Here is a 23977-nt window from a genome sequence, read left to right as displayed (position 1 = left end):
CAGAGAGTTTTTAAGGCAGTGAAATTATTCTGTATGATACTATAATGGTATATACATATTATTAAACATTGTCAAAATCCACAGAATGTACAGCACCAAGAGTGAACCCAAATATAAACTAGGGGCTTGGGTGATAATAATGGGTCAATGTAGGTTTATAAATTGTGACAAATGTACCACTCTGGCGTTGGATGTTGATAGTTGGGGGGATTGTGTGGGGGTGGGGTGTGAGGGATATATAGGAACTCTGTACTTTCTGCTAAATTGTGCTGGGAACCTAAAACTACTCTAAAAATTAAAGCCTATTTTTTTAAAAATGCATCCTTAAATAACAATTATAAAACTAAATAGTTCTAAGTTAAGAATGGATAATATAAGAACCACAATCGCAATTCTAGAAATAAGCCTTAATCTCTCAAAAAGTTTAACATATGGGCATGTTGGGTATGTTGGCTCATGCCTGTAATCCCAGTACTTTGGGAAGCTGAGGTGGGAGGATTACTTCAGGCCAGGAATCTGAGACCAGTCTAGGCAACACAGCAAGTCCTCATCTATACAAAAAACTTTTAAAAAAATTAGCTGGGCATGGTGGTGTGTTCCTGTAGTCCTAGCTACTTAGGAGGCTGAGGTGGGAGGATCACTTGAGCCCAGGAGTTCCAGGTTAGAGTGAGCCATGATTAGGCCACTGCCCTCCAACAGAGGTGATAGAAAAAAAACTACGTTTAACATATGAAATATTAAGGAGAGTGGATAGATGAATCATAATTTAATAAATATTGTTGGAAAAGTTGGGTTTTATTATGAAGAAAATGAAACATCAATTCATACCTCACAATCAACACCTAATCACAGTAAAACTAACCCTAATGGGATACAATTTTTAACTTTTAACACCCCAAAAGTAGTAGAATAAAAGTTCTATATTTATTTAATTAATTGTACTAAGGTGAAAATGTTGCAACTAATGAAGCAAATAGAAGATCTACCAATGGCAATTGAAATAGATTCGTATAAAATACTAAAACATTAATTTTAAAGACATTTGCAAAACAGCAGTTACTCAAGAAACGTAGGTTGATAAATTAACACAATGGAACACAAGGCTCTGTCCTCAACCAAGGTGGTAAACTGTCTAAAGTTCCAGAAATGGAACAGGGGATGGCAGTTTATGGAGTCCATGTGATAAATCAAAATCGTCTTCTATCAGATGATTCATGAGAGGGTGAATTCAGTATGCAAAAATGTAAATGCACTAGACCAATGTGGTTCAGCTTTTATGTAACAAAGTTGCAAGTTGTTTTTCAGTTGCCATAGACCCCCAGGTTGAAGGTCACGTAACTGAACACCCAAATGTGCAACCATGGGCAGAACCTAAGTGCTCAGCAGCAAGGAACGGGAACTGTATTAAGTGGTGGACACTACATGGCAGGATCCAAGATCCAATCAGATCAAACCCTGATGTCACTCCATAACAGGATCCAGTCATATCATGTCTCCTAGCATTACCTCATTGCAAGATCCAATCAGATCATACCCCATTATTCTGTGGCTATAAAATCTGACCCAGTCTCCAGCTTGGAGAGACAGATTTAAACAAGGTCTCCCTCTGTCACTCAGGCCAGAGTACCGAAGTACAAACACTACTCTCTGCAGCTTTGACCTCCTGGGCTTAAGTGATCCTCCCACCTCAGCCTCCTGAGTAGCTAGGTAGATGTAAGCACTTCCTCCTGTCTTTGTGTCAGCTCACTCAGAATAAATCTTTCACACTGCAAAAACCTGGTACTTTAGTATTTGGCTTTCCATTGCACAAGCAAATAAACCCAGTTTAGTTCAGTGACAAAAGGGCACTTCATAGATATCAATGTTTAAAGCACTAGAATATGAGTTACATAAAAGTCAAGCAAATCAAGAATGGGTCAATTTTCAAAAATCTATTACTATAATTTACCATATTAATAGGTTTAAGGAAAAAAAACCAGTATGATTATTTCCAAAAATACTGAAAAAGCTTAGATCAAATTTAACACTGATTCCTAATAAAATCTCTTGAAAAATAGAAATGGGCCCAGCATGGTAGCTCATGCCGGTAATCCCAGCACTTTGGGAGGCCAGGGCAGGTGGATCACCTGAGGTCAGGAGTTCAAGACCAGCCTGACCAACATGGTGAAACCCCGTCTCTACTAAAAATGCAAAAATTAGCCAGGCATGGTCACACACACCCGTAATCCCAGACACTGGGGAGGCTGAAGCAGAAGAATCGCCTGAATCCAGGATGTGGAGGTTGTAGTGAGCCAAGATACTGCCACTGTACTCCAGCTTGGGCAACAAGAGTGAAACTCGATCTCGAAAAAAAAAAAAAAAAAGAAAGAAATGGATGACTATTTCCTTCACATAATAAAAACAGATGTACTTCAATCCTAAAGGAGCATTATACTTAGGAAAACTCTGTAGGTATTTTTTAATTAACGTCAGGAACAAGGTAAGTATGGTAACTGATTTTACATTGTTCTGTAGGAACTAACTAATGCAATTATATTTGTCAAAAAATAAGATCATAGAATAGAAAAAGGTGAAATAAAACTGTCTTCACTCGAAGGTGACAGGATTTATATCTGGAAGACCCTAAATTAAATGAAAAAATAAATAATAAAAAAAAACTCAGCTGGCAGCAAGATATAAAATGAGCATGCAAACGTCAAAAGCTTTAGGACTTCTACTTAGGCAAATATGAGTAACAGACTTCCTATCCCACTTTAAACAATTAGAAATTTGGTTAAAAGATATCTCAAATATTTTTTGAGATATTTGATAACAGGCAATATGGGACAGTGATTCCTCAGAGAGAAGAAACAGGGTGAACTCTACAATTGCTCCCTTCTAGGCTTACCACATGGAGAGCGGTGCAAGACACAAAGTAGGAAAAAGAAACTCAGGGGAAGCCTGGAAGCCTCACTGAGTGACGAGACAGACAGGCTTGGGACTTAAAGGCGGCAAAAGTGACTAGAAATTACAGGTCAGAGTACTGGAGAGGAGAGAGTTGCGCGAAGAGCTCCAGAAGTCTACAGAGTATCCCCCTTGAGTCTCGAATGACAAAAGGGCTAGGAATAGTGCCTGTTCTTAATAGCCACAGTAGAAAAATCTCATAATGCTTATGGTATAAGGTAGAGCATTCAGAAGGGTTTTGCCTCCATGATGTAAAAATTAACTATAGATTAAAGGTCACTCTGCTCCTGCCTAACAAAGCTTAAAAGCAAGCCTCAAAAGGGTGAAACAGTTCTCAAGTAACTTAACTGTAACCCAGATACAATCTCAAGAATATTTGTTAAAGTGCAAAAATATCCAGGACTCGACAAGGTGAAATTCATATAATGTCTGGCATCCAATCAAAAATTACTAGGCATGAAAACAGTAGCAATATATAATGCATAATGAAGAGAAAAATAAATCAATTGAAATTAATTTAAAAATGATACAGCCTGGGCATGGTGACTCACACCTGCAATCCCAGCACTTTGGGAGGCCAAGGTGGGCGGATCACCTAAGGTCAGGAGTTTGAGACCAGCCTGACCAACATAGTGAAACCCTGTCTCTACTAAAAATTCAAAAAACAACCAGCCAGGCACAGTGGCAGGCACCTGTAATCCCAGCTATTTGGGAGGCTGAGGAAGGAGAATTGCTTGAACCTGGGAAACAGAGGTTGCAGTGAGCTGAGATCACGCCATTGCACTCCAGCTTGGGCAACAAGAGCAATAATCCATCTCAAAAAAAGAAAAAGATACAGATGATAGAATTAGTAGACAAAGATATTAAAACAATTATTATAATGATATTTCATACTTCCAAGAAGGTAGAGGAAAACACGGGCATACTTAGCAGACACTTACTATAAAGGAGAACCAAATCAAACTCCTAGAGAGAAAAAATACAATGTCTGAGGTAAACAAACAAACAAACAAAAAATATTGTATGGGATTAACAGCATAATTATATACAGCAGAAAGAAAAGACAAGTGAAATTTAAGTCACAGCAATGGAAAGCAAGCAAAATGAAAGATACAGAAGATAATGAATAAAGTATTAGTAAGCTATGGCAAAAGTTAAGTGGACTAATATGAAAGAGAGACAGGATGGTACAGAAGAAAATACTCGAAGAAATTATGCCCCCCAAAATTTCAAATTTGATGAAAGAACCAAAAAACACGATAAACATGAAGAAGAACTACACCTAGACACATCATACTTGCTTAAAACCAGTGATAAGGAGAAAATCTGAAAAGTAGTCAAAGGAAAAAGAATTACACACAGAAAGATAAAAATAAGAATGACAGCAGACTTCTAGTTAGAAACAATGCAACCCAGAAAACAGTAGAGCAGTATCTTTAACTGTCAACTTAGAAAATGTCATTCATGCTGGGTGCAGTGGCTCCTACATTTAATCTCAACACTTTGAGAGGCTGAGGTGAGAGAACGGCTTGAGCCTGGGGGTTGAAGACCAGCTTGGGCAATATAGTGAGACTCCATTTCTACAAAAAATGTTTAAAAACCAGCTGAGTGCCAAGGTGGTGCATGCCTGTGGTCCCAGCTACTCAGGAGGTTGAGGTGAGAGGTCAGAGCCAAGGAAGCCCTGGCTCTGAGCCCAGGAAGTCAAGGCTGCAGTGAGCAGTGTTTGCACCACTGCCCTCCAGCCTGGATGACAGAGGGAGACCTTGATTCAAAAAAAAAAAAAAAAAAAAAAGGAAATATCATTCACAATAAATGTGAAATAAAAACCTTTCAGACATGCAAAAGCTGAAAGAACTCATCATCAGTGGACCAGTGCTATAACAAATGTTGAAATGTTAAAAGAAGGTCTTCAGAGAGAACAAAAATAATGCTAGATGAAAAATGGTAAAATGTAAGTAAATATAAAAGACTGGTTCTTTTATTTTTTAAATCACTTTTAATCTCCAAATAACCAAAACTATCTTAAGAATGAATAACTAAGCTGGTGGTCTTTCACGTCCTGATTTCAAAACATATTACAAAGCTACGGTAATCAAAACAGTACAGTACAGGCATAAAGAAGACATATAGAACAACGGACCAAAAAGGAAAAGTTTCATGGCATTGAATTTGGCAATGATTTTTTGGATATGACACCAAAAATACAGGCAATAAAAGTAAGAAAAAACAAATGGACTATGTGAAGCAAAAAACTGCATTGCAAAGGAAACAATCAACAGAATAAAAAGGTGACCTACAGAACAGGAGAAAATATTTGCAAATCATATATTTGTGAAGAGGTTAATATTCAGAACATACAAAGAACTCCTGCAACTCAACTTCAACAAAAACCTGATTTAAAAATGGGCCAAGGACTTGAATAGACATTTCTCCAAAGAAGATATACAAATGGACGACAAGAATATTAAAAGATGCTCAACACTGCTAATCATTAGGGAAACAAAAATCAAAACCACAGTGGAATATCACCTCACACCCATTAGGATGGGTGCTGTAAAAGAAAAGGAAAGCAAAGGAAGACAGAAAGGAAGAAAGAAAATAAATAATAAGTATTGTCAAGGATGTGAAGGAATTGGAATCTTTGTGTACTGTTGGTGGGAATGTAAAAATGATTTGGTTGCTATGGAAAACAGCATGGCAGTCCTAAAAAAATTAAAAATAGGATTACCATATGATCCGGCAATCCCAGTTCTGGATATAAATACAAAAGAATTGAAAACAGGATCTTGAAGAGAGACAGTAATTTGTCACTTAATGATGGGGATACAGTCTGATAAATGTGTTATTAGGTAATTCTGTCATTGTGTGAACATCATAGAGTGTACTTACACAAACCTAGATGGTGTAGCCTACTATACACCAAGGCTACATGGTATAGTCTATTGCTCCTAGGCTACAAATCTATATAGCATATATAGCAGGTTACCGTACTGAATACTACAGGCAATTGTAACACAATGGTATTTGTGTATTAAACATACCTAAATATAGAAAAGGTACAGTAAAAACACAGTATTATAATCTTCCAGGACCAGCATTGTTTACATGGTCGATCACTGACTGAAACTTTATTATGCAGAGCATGACTGTATTTGTACACCCAAGTTTATTATTATTAGTCACAATAGCCAAAAGATGGAAGCAACCCAAATCCATTAATAGGTGAATGTATAAACAAAATATGTTTATATATACATAATAAAATATTATTCAGCCTTAAAAAGGAGGGAAATTCTGACACATGCTATCACATGGATGAACCCTGAAGACATTATGCTAAGTGAAATGTCAGTCCCCCCCCAAAAAAATACATACTGTTTCAGTTTTGCAAGATGAAAAAGTTCTGAAGATTGCCTATGCAACAATGTAAACACACTTAACACTACTGAACTGTATACTTAAAAATGGTTAAGATGGTAAATCTGATGTTATATGTATTTTATCATTATTTTTAAAAATAAAAGAAAAAGAAACTTGCTAGATTTCAGTGCAAATATTATCAAGGGTAAAAATGTCATTTCATAATGACAAATGAATCAATTCATCAGGAGGAAATAATCCTAAACATTTTATTCCTAATAACAGAGCTTCAAAATATATGAAGCCAAAACTGATAGAACTCTGAGGAGAAAATAAACAAATCCACAATTATAGTTGGAGATTTCATCATCCTCTCTTAATAACTGATAGAACAAGTAGACATAAAATCAGTAAGGACATGAGGACTTGAACAACAACCAACTCCACCTAATTCACATTTATAGAACACTCTACCCAGTGAGAGAATGTACTTTGTTTTCAAGTGTGCTTGGGAATTTACCAAGATAGATCGTATTCTGTCCATAAGACAAACGTCTCTCTCTCTCTCTCTCTCTGTGTGTGTGTGTGTGTGTGTGTGTGTGTGTGTGTGTGTATAGTTGTTGTTGAGACAGAGTCTTGCTCTGTCACCCAGGCTGGAGTGCAACGGCACGATCTCAGCTCACTGCAACCTCTGCCTCCCAGGTTCGAGCAATTCTCCTGCCTCAGCCTCTCGAGTAGCTGGAACTACAGGCGTGTGCCACCAGGCCTGGCTAATTTTTGTATTTTTAGTAAAGACGAGGTTTCACCATGTTCGCCAGGCTGATCTTGAACTCCTGACCTCAAGTGATCCACCCACCTTGGCCTCCCAAAGTGCTGGGATTACAGGTGTGAGCCACCGGCCCTCAATACATAGGTTTTAAAGAATTCAAATAATGAAAAATATGTTTTCTGACCACAATGGAATTTAACTATTAATAGAAAGCAGTAGCAAACTGGTGATACCTAAGGCTCCAAAGACTCTCTGCTGAATGATTTTATTTACATGACATTCTGGAACTTTAGGGACCAAAATATGACCCCTAGTGGTTGCCAGGAGCTCATCTTGAGTGAAGAGGTTGAAGACAAAGAAACTGATAGAAAACTCTTTTTTATCTTCATTGTACTGGTAAACATTTGTCAAAACTCACAGAACTATACACTAAAAAGTATGAATTTTCTAAATATAGAAAAGTTGTCTGTAAATTACACCTTAATTTTTTAAAATGAAAGAAAACATCAAAGCATACATACACGTAAATAGACAATACAGCGAATGAGAAAACCTCATATATAATATTGAGAAAAAAATTAAACAAGAAATGTTTTATGTGAAGATAACTATAAACCTTCTTTAAAGACACAAAAGTCAACTTAAACAATGAAAATGCATCCTTTGTTTTGCTTCCTTTTGTACGTGCTTCAAAACATTCTTTCATAATGGAGATTTCACCGGTTGTGTCAAGGATCAGTACACAGAAATTTCAATTTGTACACAATTCTTAACATACACACACACAAAAAAATTTTAAAGCCATGTATTGTAATTCTTTTTAAAAGTCATTTTAGTGACTTTCCAGCTTAAAATTTGGAGGCAAATTTTCCTTAAGAGGATATGAAGTACCAGTATCTACAACTGTTGATAAGCTGTTACCTATGTCCCACCAATTCACAATTTAATATCATATACATTACATACTCAAATTCTCAGTCTTTCACAGCACATTAGGTTAGACCATGTCAACACCACCTAAAGATATCAGTTCTCTATAATTTATTAATTTAATGCAATCCCGATAAAAATTCCAAAGAGTTTTTTTCTTTTCTTTTTTTTTTTTAACTGATCATACATCAGAAAAGTTCATAAGGAAAAATAAACAACAAGAATAGCTGGGAAAATAGTGACAAGGAAGCATTCTCTAGGAAAAACATACAGCAAAGCCTCTCTAAAGCAGATGAATGAACAGGTCAATGGACGAAAAGAGAAGATCCAGAAATACCCAAACTACATATGAAAGTCTAGTACATCATAAAGCTGGTATCTCAAGTTACTGCGACAGGGATAACCTTTATAATAAATGGTGTTGGGACAGCTTGACACCCATTTGAAAAAAAAGTAATTAGATTCACTCCTCAAACCATACACAATAACACACTCCAAATGTATTATAGATCTAAATGTAAAAAATAAATCAGTTCAAGTACTAGAAGTAAGCGTAAGTGAATTCTTCTATAACTTGAGTGTAGGGAAGAATGTGACTAAAAGCTATATATTAAAATATGACTAAAAGTCTAGACGTCATAAAATAAAAGACTGGTAAGTCTGGCTACACAACATTTAAAATATTTGCATGGGAAAGAAAAAAAAAACCACCATCCGCAAACTCAAAAAACAAAAAATAAATTGGGAGGACATATTCATAACACATATCACAAATAAAGGACTCATATCCCTTCAAACTTTATAAAGAACTTTTAAATTTTAAGCGGGGCCGGCGGGGGGGAGACCAGAAATCCTAAGGAAAAAGCAGCAGCATACTCCCCCCTCTTCCGGAACAGGCAAGTCACTGTAGTCAGCGCCCCCTGGAAGAGAGGGTTCTGCGTGGCGTGGGGTCTCTGCGCCCGCCCGGGCTGCTGGGTCTCGCGGGCCCGGGCTCAGCCCTGCTGTCCCCTTCCCGCACTCGTCCCCCGCGCTCCTCACCATCCTCCCAAAGGAAGAGCGGCGGAAGGCCTGAAGCGCCCAAGGGTTCCGCCCAGCCGCACCTCCCCGCCTCCGGATCTCGTCCGGCTCTGGAAGTACATGTGCAACTCGGTTCGCAAGTTCTTCGGAGGTCGGAGCCCCTGGACTCAGAGAAGCTGCGGGAAGGGGCCCGAGGCAAGCATCCTCGGCTCGCCCAGACGGCCGGTGCGTCCCATCCAACAGGCTTGTGCCTCGAACTTCTTTCGCTTTCTTTTTTCTGAAAACCGCTTCTGCCAACATTGAGGCCTCGAGTCTGCAAACAGCTGCCTCAGGATTTTGTCGACCTTTGAGAGAGACGTTGCTGCCAGACAAATCCTGGGTCAAAGTCGTGGGCTCTGCAATTTTATTAGTTGTATAGCCTTAGTCGATAGCATCTGTACAGTGGGCACAGCCATAGCTATTTTATATTATCATGAAGATTAAATGAGATAAAGTTTGTAGAATGCCTGACACATTAAAACACAAAAATCAGTATTCCTTTCCTTTTCTGCTGTGCATCCCATTCCTTGCCCCCCAAATCTCCCTACGCACCCATCTTTAGAAAAATACACTGGGTTCTTTCCTGTGCTCCCTAAGCCGGGGCTGGAGTCAGGTTCCCCTCTGGCCCAACAAGGCATTATTTAATTCAATCAACTCGTATTGAAGGCCTTTGATATGCCTGGCACTGTGTTAAGATTATAAAGATGAATTAGACACAGATCCCTTCTCTTTGGAGTGAGGGGAGAAGTAAGGAGATGGAGAAATAAAACATAGATTAATACAGTTACCTGGTGTATCACAAAAAGTCCTGGCAGTATACTCAAAATTAATCATTGAGGATAATTTAATAAAGAAATTATTTACACAGGTGTGGGCAAAGGATTAAGGAAACCAGTGAGAGATGGTGAAGCAGCCTCCTCTCCTTACCATCTAGGCTGAAGGGGCAAGGCAGGGGGCATCTCCTGAACTTGGTAAGAGCTATACCCATAGGAAAGTGCCAGCAGGTAGGACCCATGACTGCTTTCGGGAGACAGCCAGGGGAGTATAAGCATCCCAAGTACTCTCTCCCTCTGCCTTCCAGTCTCGTGCTGGTATCTCCCACTGCAGAACCCAATGAGTAATCAGAGAATGGAGCTGATGTGGTACTCAGAGGTCAGCCCTCAGTACCACCTCCAAGGCAGAGAGCAAAGCAATGGGTTTTGGTATCATATTTGCACTGAGATACATATAAAGTATTAGGATAACAGAAATCAGTGGTTTGTTGTAATTTAGAGACAAGATTGGAAAAAAGTTTCTATAGTAGTGACATTTCAGTAAGACCTTGGATGATGAGTAGGGGATTTTCTAAGAGGAAAATGAGGTGACGAATGAGAATGAGGCATGTCTCTCTCTCCTCTCTCTCTTTAGAGTTCCCTTTTTCATCATCTGTTATGCAGAGAGCAGGAGTAGGGGGTGGATTACACAGAACAAAGATCACACGAATAAAAGTATAGACTGTGCTTTGGAAAATCTTGTAGTCTGGTGTGACTGAACCCTAGGGACTTGGTGGTGAGGAAGGAACACAAAGTATGCAAAGTGGCATGAGAAATCTCTAATGGCCATGCTGCTGAGTTTAAACTCTATTTTCTAGGCCAGTGGATCTCTAAATGTAATTCCCAGACCAGCAGCATCAGGCTCATTGTGAAGCAGGAACCAGGGTGATAACTCCTAGCACTGCATTGCATTACATCTTACTTTGCCTCACTTCTCTTTTTGTTTCTCCTTGGGCTTGGACCTCCAAAATTATTAATATGTTAATCTTTGCATCGAGCTCTGCGTTTTAGATCTGATCAATAAAAATGACCCAGTCGATAAAAAAGGAAATAGTACCTAACTTCCATATGGAAATCAAACCAAAAACAATACTAAACTCTTTTTTTTTTTTTTGAGACGGAGTCTCACTCTGTTGCCCAGGCTGGAGTACAGTGGCATAATCCCAGCCTACTGCAACCTCTGCCTCCTGGGTTCAAGCAATTCTCATGCCTCAGCCTCCCGAGTAGCTGGGATTATAGACCTGCACCACCATGCCTGACTAATTTTTGTAAACACTAAACTATTACAGTAAGTGTAAGGAAATCCAATAAAGATCTTATTTTTCTCCTAATGACTACTTTGATGCTATTTTCAGGGAGGCATCAAATACGTCAGTATTATTCTTTCGTTTTATTTTTTCTTTGGAGAGAAGGGTGCCCCTGATCTAATAGTGCTCAATGAGTTGTCTGGGTAATTCAGCACCAATGTTGGAGAGGTGAAACAGAACCTCGAGAAGCAAGGAGGGGGCAAATATAGTTTGATAGGGTATTGCATATGCTTTCTCTAGGAGAGAAGAGATGAAATCTTCAGCCTACTTTTATCTTTATAATCTATATGTTATAAGGAAAAAATATTGTGAAATGTGATTTTTACAGCCAAAAGTAACAGCAGTGAAGTCAAGAGTAGTTAAGTTGTACTGTGATAATTTAGGAAGCAGCTACACACCAAATCAACTGAAGACCTTCATGCACATGTTTTACAACTGTATCCTGTGTGTGTTGTAGGAAACACCCAGAATCTCAACCGAAAGGGGAAAAAAAGAAGGGAGAGAACACAATTTGTTCCAAATCTTTAACTTTATTTAAAGCAGACACAGATAACACCTTCCAAAGAGTAAAAGCAGTAACCCAAATGCTCTCCAGTCACCCATACCATGAAACTTGCACATCACACACAGTGCAATCTCCCATCCAGAACTTAGTAGAAACCAAACTTTTCCTTCTTTGGAACAAATTTAGCTAAAAGATGAATAGCTAGAAAATAACTATAATGGTAAAGAATTTAATGAATCACCAAAAACTAAATTTATAATCTGATTTTTAAAAAAATCATGTATTATTTAGCTTGAGCTTCCTCAACTCTCTGGACAAAGAAAAAGATTCTGAGTTTTTAAGTTCTTCAAATAGGATTTCCTCTGGGGAAATTTGCTTGAGTACTGTGTGGGAATCCATTTCTGAGAGAAGCCCAGAATAAAGGGTTCGCCTCAGCCTGCTCCATGGAGAAGTACCCTCATGGGAGACAGTACAGATCTCAGGGGCAGAGCTATGGGGACAGACTACCTGGTTCATGTCCCAGCATTTCCACTTATTAACTGTGTGACCTTTGGCAAGTTACTTATCCTCTCAGTGCACCAGTTTTCTCAGTTATAAAATGGGAATATGAATTGTATCAATCACACGTATGTAAATCTGTTGTAAAGGGGACAAAATAAAGTAAGTACTCATTAAATATTAGCTATTATTATCTGATAAAAATGTGTACGTGTGTATGTGTATCTTTGGGAAAAGAAGAAGGCATCTTGTTTACCATTTTTTTGGAGAGAAGCTGGGAAATGGATAATCACATAATTTGCTATTATTACTTTAATCTGACTTGAAGAACCATTTACAAATAAAATTTGGCATGTCATATATTCCTTATAGTAGGCTTATTTCACCTTTCTTCTGTCCAGAGAGAGTATCAGCGAGAAGGAATCTAAAGGTGAAAACATGAATTGGTGGGAGTTAAGGGTTGAAAAACTACTACAATGTGGGCTACGGTTATTATAAAATGATGGAAATGGAAACTAGAGTAAGTTCGTCTGTTAAACCTGGAAGTGAGCTAGGCATGGTCGCTCACGCCTGTCATCCCAACACTTTGGGAGCCCAAGGCAGGAGTATACCTTGAGCCCAGGAGTTCGAGACCAGCCTGGGCAACACAGGGACACCCCATCTCTGCAAAAAAAAAAAAAAAAAAGCCAGGCATGGTGGTGCACGCCTGTGGTCCCAGCCTCTTGAGAGGCTGAGGTGGGAGGATCACCTGGCCCCAGAAGGTTGACGCTGTAGTGAGCCGTGATTGTGCCACTGCACTCCAGCCTGGGGGGCACAGTGAGACCCTGTCTCAAAACAACAACAACAACAACAAAACAAAACAAAAAAACACTTGGAAGTGGGGTATACTCAAAAGTACAAAATTATCTAGAGAAAAACAATGCTCAGAAATATGTAGCATTACTGTGGCAGGGCAAGTGCACCCAATATGGCAGTTTACAAGGAACAGAAAGCAAAGGCTCAAGTGAGGGGCCTGGTCAGAGTTCAGGCTCCAAGTGTTCTAGAATAAGAAACTTAAGTCAGGCACAGTGGTATGTGCCTATAATCCCACCTACTCGAGAGGCCAAGGTTGGGGGATGGCTTGAGCCCAGGAGTTCAAGTCCAGTCTTGATGTTTTCCCTTAAGAGACAGGGCAATATAGTAAGGCCTTGTCTCTTAAGGCAAAAAACAATGAAAGAAAGAAGCTCAGTTTTCCAAATAAGTAGCCAGGACTCTAGAAATGGCTTCCTTACTCCTGCCTCTGCCAAAGATTTTGGAGGCAAATATCCCTCTGCTGGCTTACTAGCAACCTAAGTCAGGCAACACAATTTTATGAAACACTGCTATAGTTTGGTTTGTTTGACCTCCTCCAAATCTCATGTTGAAATTTGATCCTCGGCCGGGCGCGGTGGCTCAAGCCTGTAATCCCAGCACTTTGGGAGGCTGAGACGGGCGGATCACGAGGTCAGGAGTTCGAGACCATCCTGGCTAACACGGTGAAACCCCGTCTCTACTAAAAAATACAAAAAGCTAGCCGGGCGAGGTGGCTGGCGCCTGTAGTCCCAGCTACTTGGGAGGCTGAGGCAGGAGAATGGCGTAAAAACCCGGGAGGCGGAGCTTGCAGTGAGCTGAGATCCCGCCACTGCACTCCAGCCTGGGCGACAGAGCGAGACTCCGTCTCAAAAAAAAAAAAAAAAAAGAAATTTGATCCTCAGTGTTGGAGGTGAAGCCTAGGGAGGGGTCTGGGTCATGGGGGCAGATCCCCCATGAATGGCTTGGTGCTGTTCTCATGGGAGTGACTCATTCTCCTCATTTCCTAAAGAACTGCTTGTTAAAAACAGCTTGGCACCTCCCCCACACCTCTCTCTCACTTCCTCTCTGTCATATGATTTCTGGCTACCCTAGGCTACGAATGGAAGCAGCCTGAGGCTTTCACCCGATGCCCAACCTTCTGGCCAGCAAAATTGTGAGCCAAACAAACCTTTTTTCTTTATAAATGACCCAGTCTCAGGTGTTCTTTTATAGCAACACAAACAGACTGACAGGCATTAAAAATGATAGTCTTGGGTGGATGTGGTGGCTCATGCCTGTAATCCCAGCACTTTGGGAGGCCAAGGCAGGAGGATCATTTGAGCTCAGGAGTTTGAAACCAGCCTGGCCAACATGGCAAAACCCCGTCTCTACCAAAAATACAAAAAATTAGCCAGGTGTGGGTGCACACACCTGTAACCCTAGCTACTGGGGAGGCTGAGGCAGGAGAATTGCTTGAACCCGGGAAGTGGAGGTTGCAGTGAGCCAATATCACACTGCTGCATTCCAGCCTGGGAGACAGAGCGAGACTCCATCTCTAATAATAATAATAATAATTAGTTTTATTCCATTTATTACCAATGCTTGCCCAATCTCTACTCATGGCCACTTTTCTTGCCATGAGTAAGAAAGCGGAATATGGGTCTTTAATTTCCCACAACTAACCCTTTTTCCTCCCATTTACAATAGAATTTCACTTTCACACGTAGAGATTAAGGGGAAAACACACAAAAAAATGAAGAACCATCCCAGAGATGGCAATGAAAAAGGGATCAATTGGCAGCTGATAGTTCAACTGAAGGACATAGAAGATGATTTCAGACCCACCTCTAACCCCAGTGATGACACAAGAGGCATGACACCCTTGCAGCAGATTTTACACAGATTTGGGGGGCTTTTGTCTTCCATAAAAAGTATCACTCCAGGGCCAGGCGCAGTGGCTCATGCCTATAATCCCAACACTTTGGAAGGCTGAGGCGGGCAGATCACGAGATCAGGAGATCGAGACCATGCTGGCTAACACAGTGAAACCCCGTCTCTACTAAAAATACAAAAACAAAAATAAGCCGAGCGTGGTGGCGGGCGCCTGTAGTCCTAGCTGCTCAGGAGACTGAGGCGGGGAGAATGGCGTCAACCCGGGAGGCACAGCTTGCAGTGAGTTGAGATCGCACCACTGCACTCCAGCCTGGGCGACAGAGCGAGACTCTGTCTCAAAAAAAAAATCACTCCAGAAATGACAGGCTAGCAGATTCTTATTCTTATACAAACCATTTCTTAAGAAGAAAAATTTCAAAGTCTTTTCTACATAAGGATTTAGATTGGCATAAAATTAGCCTCCTAAAATATATTTTTTTGAAAGCTTGATTTAAGACATCTTCCAGCAGTTTTCTTACTCAATTCCTTTCGCTTTCAGCTCCTCTTTGACACGTTTCAGGTAAGAAGGATCAGGGTAGCCATACCTGGAGAAAGAAAAATTCCTTTAGTGTCACCACAAATTTTTCCGATATGTGCAATAGATATCCAGCATTTAAGGATTTAATATCCAGTGTTGCAAACATTCACAAGTAATCCTGAAGGTGGATGACGTATCATGACTTTTAAGTTTGCAGATGCAAGTCATTTAGCTAGTGAGTGAACCTAGCTGTCTGGCCAACATCTGCCTTTCAACCTGGCTTCTACCCTGCCAACTCCAAAGTATTAACATGATGTAGTTATTACATTTTGCATCAAAGGGCAGGGGGTTTGAGAATCCAAGATGAATGGTAACTAAGTTGATTTAATTTGAGGCTTCATGTCTATGTTAATTCTTAAAATTTTTCAGTTTATGGTAAGTAGTGACTCTCATAAAAATATAATAATATACTGTGTTTTATTGGGGCATTGTAATCACATGCTAGTAGGATTTTCAAATTTCAGGTTTTGCAAATGTCTCAGGGTATATATTATTTCTTTAGTACCAAGGGTCTGAGGAATCCTATTGGGGTTTCATAAAGAACAATTGGATTTTCTATAATACAGTTTCTACCAATAGTCTCCTCACAACTTAGACTTTTTCTAGAATATTATTGGTCAAGTGATTTCAGGTTCTCTGTGGACTGGTGGGGGAAGAGGGGAAAAAGAAAGGTGACCTTAAAAGAAAGCAAAGTAAGTAACATTCCTAGCATCTAGCCTTCAAATAGACACCAAGCCTTAAATTAAATCAGCTTATATAGTATTCATCCTGGATTCAAAACCCCCCTGCCCTTTGGTGCAAAATTGAAATAACTCCAGAGTACTTTATAGCTGACAGGGTAGAAGTTGATGGGGACCAATCTTGCTGTCTTTGAGATTATCATTCCTGACTAGCAGCTCTCAAAATACTTGACTATACCCAATACCACTGCTATAGATTCTTCTTATATCCACATCCAGAAATTGCCGTAGTTCATAATCCCTATAATCTGTTGAGTAGCCATTACATCCCAAAAGGCTCTCACTTTTCTGGTCCTCCAAACTTGGATGTTTTGTGGTGAATATCATTCCAAGTGATGACATCTGAGGTTCCTAATACGCGAGAGTACCCCACTGTGAAAATCAGCTTTTGGTGAAAGGCCCTACGAAGCAGTTCCAAAACCTTCCTTCCTTCCTCATTATCAGGCAAGTATGCAGTTCGCTGTGTTCCAGAGTATCTCTTTCCTGGGTTTAGGTGTTCTCCCTGTATGAGGACAAGAAAATGTCATGTGAAAACAGTGCCCTGTCTAATTTTTATTATAGGTATAGATGTGTTCATTTGTAGATAAAGCAAATCAAAAGCAAGAAAAATATTGAAGTTATGCTGATATTCCTAATAACCCATATTTCTCCTCTTTCCTTGAATTCATGCTGGAAACACTGTCCACCTTCCTGATACCCTCATCTCAAGATATAATCTCCACCTACCCTTTCTCTGTCTTAAGAAATAGACACAAAAGATATTTGAATTATCAGCAAACATTGTGACCTTTACCACTATTTCAATCCCTTGCACATGACCCTGGAGATAATTCCTTGGGAAATCTACTGTCTAATAGGCAATAGGACAGTCTCTTTTGCCCTGGTAATCGTAGCATAGTGGCAAGAAACCCATGGACTTCAGAAATACTTACTGTTTGTATGCCTCCTTTCATAGAATAATTAATCACAATGGTGCCACAGGACTCATAACCTGGAAGTGAGTCTCTTGAAACAGTGACAATCATGCTTCCCTCTGGCTGATTTCCTTTGTGAACACCATAGGAAGTCTGGCATGTGGGACAGATTGGCTTATATGACATGGCTTTGCTGATACAAGGGCCGCAGAATTCATGCTTGCACTTTGGCAGCACTTTTTTGTTACTAATGGTGTCCATACAGATGACACAGATGCCCTCTTCCTTCTTGTCCACTTCTGAGGCCTCAGAGCTCACAGAGGCCTTGAGTGGCGGAGAGGCTGCTTTGGAATCATCGCTATCAATGTCCATCGGTGTTTCATGATCCTCCTTCAGTTTGTCTCCAGCCAATGAAGATTTTCCTCCTCCTTTTAGAACATACTGCTTGGCTTTTGCAAGGTGATTTGGCAAACCAGTCAAAATCATTAACTCTTGATTTAGCACAAAGTGTACATTTGGATGTCTTTTTCTGACGTCATCTGCAAACTTGGTCTGATATAAATGCTTTCTCTCCTTGCCCAAAGATTTCAGTGAAAGAACTTCTCTCATCAAGTGACATGAGGCATGTTGAAAGGCATCGATGAAACTTGCATAAGCATGCACAGATAGATCTACCTGCTTGTCCTTGGGTTCAAACAGAACGCAGGTTTTCTGACCTTTCTCAGAAACCTTGCTGCAAGTGTCATACCTTTTTTCGATCTCTGATATCTCCTGTAGTAATTCAGTTTCTAAAAGTTTATAGTGGGCACTATCAACCTCAATTTCATTCATCATGTAATTGACAGTGAATAGTTTCACAGGTGTCTTGACAAGAGCTTCAGAGATTTTTTGTTTGGCAGCTGAAATGTCATCTTGTGTTCCAAGGAGAGTTAATTCTCCTCCTTTCTCCTTTATAAGGAGTTTTGTAAACTGTTGATTCAATTCGTGTTTGAATTTATTTGCCTGCTTACTGTCCGCTAAAGAGACACATTCTTGCTTCAGAGGTTCTGTGTTCTTCTGAAATTCACTAGCAAAAGACTCACGAGCTGCTTCCAGGTCACCTGATTGACTTGAGGTGAAATCTAAACAGACCATATTTGGAGAACTGTCCTGGATTTCAATGTTTATACCAAATCTTTTCTCTATTGAGTCGATTTTATCAGGACAGATATATTTAAAGTATTCAAAGTAAGGCAAGGAAACTTCAAAACAGTTGCTTTTTTCTTCTGCCTTGGTTTCTGGTTCAGAAGGAGAAATGTAGCTGTCCCTCTCCTGCTGACTGAGTGGCTTCCTCTCTGTCACTGAAGGGGAAAATTCTTGTTTCCGCTCACTTTCCAGGAACTGCTCACTCAAAAATTGATGTATTTTTTCAATGTCTTGGAAATCACCACACACCTTCTCAATTCCATCGTGACCTTCCATTTTTCTGATACTGGGGCACAGTGTGGTTATGTATGCCCTCTGCTCTTTGGAGAACAGGTTACAGTTCAGGTCAGCTGTTACAGTAAGAAAGATCTGAAATTTCAAAAGGAACAGGAACAAATAAAACCTCTCAGCATGCAGACCTACCATCTTCTCTTCAGGAGAATGCATAGAGACTAGAGAAACAACCACTACATCTTCCCCAAGCAGGGGGCAACTTCTTTCAAATCCTATTTATTTATTTATGTATGTATGTATGTATGTATGTATGTATGTATTTATTTATTTATTTATTTTGAGTTGGAGTTTCGCTCTTGTTACCCAGGCTGAAGTGCAATGGCATGATCTCGGCTGACCGCAACCTCCACCTCCCGGGTTCAAGAGATTCTCCTGCCTCAGCCTCCCGAGTAACTGGGATTACAGGCATGTGCCACCACGCCTGGCTAATTTTGTATTTTTAGTAGAGACAAGATTTCTCCATGTTGGTCAGGCTGGCCTGGAACTCCCAACCCCAAGTGATCCGCCTGCCTCGGCCTCCCAAAGTGCTGGGATTACAGGCATGAGCCACTGTGCCCGGCCTCAAATCCTTTTTAGAGGATACAGCATGCTACATCCCAGAGGTTCTCACCCCTGTCTGCATATAAGACTCATCTGGCAAGTTCAGGAAAAGACAAACCAGCCAAAGCCCAAGCACATCCCCAGAGATTCTGATGTTAACTAGTCTGCAGTGGAGCCTGGGCATGAGCATTTCTAAAAGCTCCATGGCCAAGATATCTGTGTTCTACAACTGCCACTATCTGTTTGATCTTGGGAACAGCAGTCAAGGGAAGGCACTTGTGCTCTCTGGGCAAGTTGTCGTGGCCCTCACAAATGTCTGTGAACTTGGAAGGGAGCCATAAAGCTGAGGAAAATGGCTTTCCTATGACTATTTTTTCTCTTCTTCACTCCTCCTCCTTTTTTCTTTTTTAAACTAAACACCTGACTGCATGCGAAGTTGTTGGTCCCTTCTAAACCCTGGCCTTTAGAAGCTCAAATATAAGATGTGCCAGGTTAAGATAAAAAGGACAGAGGCCAATTAAATGTAATATAAAAGCAAAATTTCTAATGTTTTGTTCCTTCTCAAGGACTTTGCATGTAAGATCCTTCCTCCAGATCTTCAAAATGTTTCCTGAATCCAGCCATTTTTCACACCTCCATCAAGGCCACCCAAAGTCCATGCCATTATCATCTTTCACCTGGCACATTGCAACCCCTCCTAACTGGGTTCTGACTCTCCATTCTAGCCCCTTCCTATGTTCAGTTTTCCAACAGCAGCCAGAGTGACCGTTTAGAAATATAAACCAGATCGCCCTCTCACCTGGCTCAAAACTATCTGATGAATCCCCCAACATTTTAAGTTAAAAATCCAAAATCCTTACCTTCAGCCCCAAAGGCCTGTCTTCTGTGTACCTTCCTGAGTTCCTAGCACTTCTCTCCCTTGCTCACTGCCCTCCCCACCACACTGGCTTCCTTAAAGCTTCTGGGCCTCAGAATGTCAGCTCTTGGGGCCTTTGTACCTATGCTTCCCTCTAGGACATTTTCCCCCCAGAAATCCACTTGGCTAGAGATGTTATCTCACTTGAGGTTTTTCCAGACATCCTATTTTAAATGGTGGTTCTGTCATTGTCTGTCACTTATTCTTCTTATTCTTCTTTCTAGCAGGTATGACTGGCAGGCACTTTACTATATATTTATTTGGTTATTAATATTGTCTGTTTCTCTCACTAGAAGGTGCCATCCCCGGAAGCAGAGTCTGCCATGTTCCTGGCTGCCTCCCTAGCTCCTCTAACAGTGCCTGGAACACATTAAGCAGTGGATATCTATTGTTGAATGAATCTTGTCATCATTCAAGTTGCAGGCCAAACATCACCTCCTCAGTCAAGTTGTCTCTGATTTCTGGTTAGAAGTAGCACCAGGCTAGGCGCAGTAATTCATGACTGTAATCCCAGCACTTTGGGAGGCCAAGGCGGGCAGATCGCTTGAGCCCAGGAGTTTGAGAACAGCCTGGGCAGCATAGTGAGATCCTGTTTCTACCAAAAAAAAAAAAAAATTGACCGGGTGTAGTGGCGCCTGTAGTCCTAGCTACTCAGGAGGCTGAGGTGAGAGGATCGCTTGAGCCCAGGAGGTCAATGCTGCAGTGAGCCATGATTATGCCACTGTACTCCAGCCTAGGTGATTAAGTGACACTCTGTCTTGTTGGGGGAAAAAAGAAGTAACACCACCCCCATCTTCCCTTTGCTTGCCCTAGCCCTGTTTCTCTCCAAATAAATAAAATGGTTCTAATTATTTTACTTGCCTAATGTCTTTCGGTGCATGCCCTGGGCCCCAATATAAGCCGCCTGAGAGCAGGGACCTTGTCCGTTGTGTTCGTCTCTGTGTCCAGTGCCTAAAACAGTGCCTGGCTCCCATGTATGTGCCCAGCACATGGGTGTTGGATCAATAATACGTGAGGCTGGTGACTGGAGAGGAGGCACAGGCACAGCCAGCTCCTTCTTTCAATACTCACCTTTTGGAGACGGGAATCCACAGCATTAGGAATATGTCCTTCATGTTGATGCGTATCACTAGATGGTGTTTCTGCTTGTGACTGTGTCAGTGAAGAAATTTGAGGTCTCGTGTTCTTCTTTATTGAATTTTCAGTGGGTACCAGGAAAATGGGCACAGGTTCGTTGTCAATAAGCATTTGGTGTTCTCCTTTTTTCAACACTCTCTCCTTAGCTTCAGCGGAAACATTAAACACACACGTATACACACATAAAAATGGGAGAGATTTCAAGTAATCCTCTCATTCCTGTGTCTGTACCCTGTCCCAGCACCTCCCAGTAAGGCTGCTCACTGCATTCTGGAATGGTGGGTTGGCAATGGAGGAAATCGGGGAGCTATTAAGAGGTTTAAAGTGTGCGGATTAAGTTTTACTGCAGAATTGAAAGCTTAACGACAATGGAACATTGTCCACTCATTAAATGTCATGTTTCTGAAACTGTCTCCAGTCTCCCCTTTCTTCTTTCTTTCCCTCCCTCCCTTCCTTTTTTTGTTTTGTTTTGCTTTTTGAGACGGAATCTCACTCTGTCACCCAGGCTGGAGTGCAATGGTGCGACCTCGTCTCACTGCAACCTGCCTCCCGAGTTGAAGCGACTCTCCTGCCTCAGCCTCCGAAGTAGCTTGGATTACAGGTGCGCACCACCACGCCGGGGTAATTTTTGTACTCTTAGTAGAGACGGAATTTTGCCATGTTGGCCAGGCTGGTCTCAAACTCCCGGCCTCAGGTGATCCACCAACCTGGCCTCCACAGTGCTAGGATTATAGGCGTGAGCCACCACACCCGGCCCGGTCTCCCATTTCAATACTCATTATACAGGTAAGTTACAACAGCAGGAATCAAAAGTGCAGACTCCGAATTGTGTAAATACACGTGTGTTTGCTGGCATTCGTAATAAAGGGCAGGAAGGAAATACACCAAATGGACACATTGTTTATCTCCAGGTTGTTTTCTTTTTTACTCTTTTCTCTTATTTCTATAGTGAGCATATATCACTTTTGTAATCCTCAAAAATACAAAATGGAACATCCTTTTGTTCATGGATGGAACAATGGAACCATTATTTAAGACATACAAGTGGAATCCCTGAATGACAAGGACGGCAGCTGACAGGCATCTGGGGGATGGAAGATGACAGCTGAGAAATTAAGTTAGAATGAGGATATGGAAAGCATCCACACTAGGGCGGGGTCAGCCAGATCCGCACCGGGCACATGTGAGGCCCTGTCCTCCACCGAGTGTTCACTGTCTCAGTGACTCTCTTGGCAGCAGGGCCCCCTCCCTGTCCGCCACCGCACAGTGACATACTTTCTTCCGCCCTCTCCCCTAGGTCAGCTGGAACTGGGTCCGCCTGGAAACCCGGGAGCCGGGCCCCCAGAGACGGCTTTCGGCTTTCGCAGCCCGACCGCCCGAAGCTCACCTGCCCTTTCACTGAACTCCACCCGGAAGGTGCCCGGGGCTTCGTGTTCCTGGGGCCTGACCGTGCACTCCCCGCCGCCCGAGGACTTAGAGCTCTGGAAGTAGCTCTCCAGCTTCCGTTGTACCCGGACGCCGGACCCGGACACCCGCACGAGCAGGGGGGACGGCGGGCGCAGGTCGGAGGCCATGGCTCTGCACGTCAGGAGGGCGCGGGGCTCCGGGACGCCGCTGGGCCGGGACTGGGGTAAAGGCGCGGCCCGCCCCGCCGACTGGGCGCAAAGTTTCGGTTTCGCTTCCCCGGAGGTCCCTCCCTGTTCCCAGCAGAGCTGCTTCCCCTCTTCCCCGTGCTGTCTGCACCGAGGCGAGAGGTCCGCCGGGTGGGTAGGTCCAGTGCCCCTGGGCCCCCGGGGTCCCCTCTCCTGCGGGCTCGGGGTGCGGGGGGCGGAGAGTGGGGGCGGGCGCAGACCGGGATCCCAGGGCCAGGCCTCCCTTATGAGTAGACTATGCAAAGAAAGTTTCTCCTGTGTTTCTTATTCTTTGTAACTCTTACTGCTGTTATCACTATTACTTGATGCTAAAAAGTAATTCACATCTGAATTCATGTTAAACTTACCCATTTTTGAAAATTTGAATGTGTTCATCTGGTAATTGTGACCTGTTACCCCTTCCCTCCCTTCAACTCTACCCTTTAGACGGGCGCCTGGGGGCTTTTCTCTTCCATTGCTTGATTTAACCAACAGCACTGAATTGTTTCTTGCTGTACAAAGAGCAGAGCAAGGCCCTGATGTCAAGGGCTGGTGAGGGGAGGCGGACCTGTGAACCAAGGAGCAAAACTTCTTCAAGGCCTCCAAGGAGAAGTTTCAAGCAGCATCTTAATAAACTGAGTGTGACAACGAGATGGGGAGGACAGGGTTGGGGGGAAAAGCACCTGAGGCTTAGGGACCACTGTGCTCTGAAGCACAGAATGGGCCTGGGGCCTGGGAGGAGAGGAGATGGGTGAGGGGATGAGGGAGGGAGGGCCTACCTAGATGGGCACTGTCCAACAGAAATACGATGTGAGCCAGTATGTTCATTCTAAAATTTTTGCAGCCATATTTTTTAAAGGATAAAGAAACAGATGAAATTAATTGTAATGATGTTATTTAACTTGACATATCCAAAACTTAATCATTTCAGCACGTAATGAGCTTTTTACATTCTTTTTATCATACTACGTCTTTGCAACCCAGTGTTTTTCTTATACTTACATCACATCTCGATTCAGACCAGCCACATGTAGCCTCAGTAGCTACGTGAGGCTGATAGTCCAACCTGGACAGCACATATTTAGATGGTGAAAAGCTTTGAAGAGCAGTGAAGATGACTCAAAGGGTTGTAAGCAGGGAAAGCAAGAAAATGACTTGCC

General features: G+C 41.8%; 3 protein-coding genes across 4 annotated transcripts in view; 1 reads left to right on the top strand and 2 right to left on the bottom strand.

Annotated features, from left to right (window-relative positions):
* PARP15 (poly(ADP-ribose) polymerase family member 15) overlaps positions 1–9596 on the bottom strand; it is a 60423-nt gene extending 50827 nt beyond the window's left edge. Inside the window, 1 exon segment of the mRNA XM_023214705.3 lies at positions 9041–9596. Coding sequence (XP_023070473.2) covers positions 9041–9319 — 279 coding nt within the window. The 5' untranslated portion in view covers positions 9320–9596.
* A 4948-nt stretch (positions 9597–14544) lies between these two features.
* DTX3L (deltex E3 ubiquitin ligase 3L) lies at positions 14545–22951 on the bottom strand. The gene is made up of 5 exons (XM_023214694.3): positions 22574–22951; positions 21121–21332; positions 17133–18668; positions 16485–16702; positions 14545–15467 (listed from the first exon to the last, which is right to left on the bottom strand). The coding sequence occupies exons 1-5, from the start codon at positions 22758–22760 to the stop codon at positions 15398–15400; spliced, it is 2223 nt and encodes a 740-aa protein (XP_023070462.1). The 5' UTR covers positions 22761–22951; the 3' UTR covers positions 14545–15397.
* PARP9 (poly(ADP-ribose) polymerase family member 9) overlaps positions 22474–23977 on the top strand; it is a 37077-nt gene continuing 35573 nt past the window's right edge. The window contains exon 1 of one of the 2 annotated variants that reach the window (XM_023214683.3): positions 22474–22949. The gene's annotated coding sequence lies outside the window, so the exon portion shown is untranslated. Of the gene's footprint in view, positions 22954–23977 lie in introns of both variants that reach the window. The other variant, XM_023214675.3, reaches the window with a different exon arrangement.

This window comes from Piliocolobus tephrosceles, chromosome 2 (genome assembly GCF_002776525.5).
Source record: "Piliocolobus tephrosceles isolate RC106 chromosome 2, ASM277652v3, whole genome shotgun sequence".
NCBI classification, from domain to species: domain Eukaryota; kingdom Metazoa; phylum Chordata; class Mammalia; order Primates; family Cercopithecidae; genus Piliocolobus; species Piliocolobus tephrosceles.
Note: the sequence above shows the minus strand (reverse complement) of the source record. Positions and strands in the feature narration are given on the sequence as shown.

What these genes read in the sequence shown, in the direction of transcription:
- DTX3L (XM_023214694.3), bottom strand. Translation starts at nt 22,760, where the DNA reads ATGGCCTCCGACCTGCGCCCGCCGTCCCCCCTGCTCGTGCGGGTGTCC. An exon ending in TGAAAGGAGGCATACAAACA is followed by an intron (nt 16,703 to 17,132) that starts GTAAGTATTTCT and finishes GTCCTCATACAG; the next exon opens with GGAGAACACCTAAACCCAGG. An exon ending in AAGTTTGGAGGACCAGAAAA is followed by an intron (nt 15,468 to 16,484) that starts GTGAGAGCCTTT and finishes TTCTTTCTCCAG; the next exon opens with GTATGGCTACCCTGATCCTT.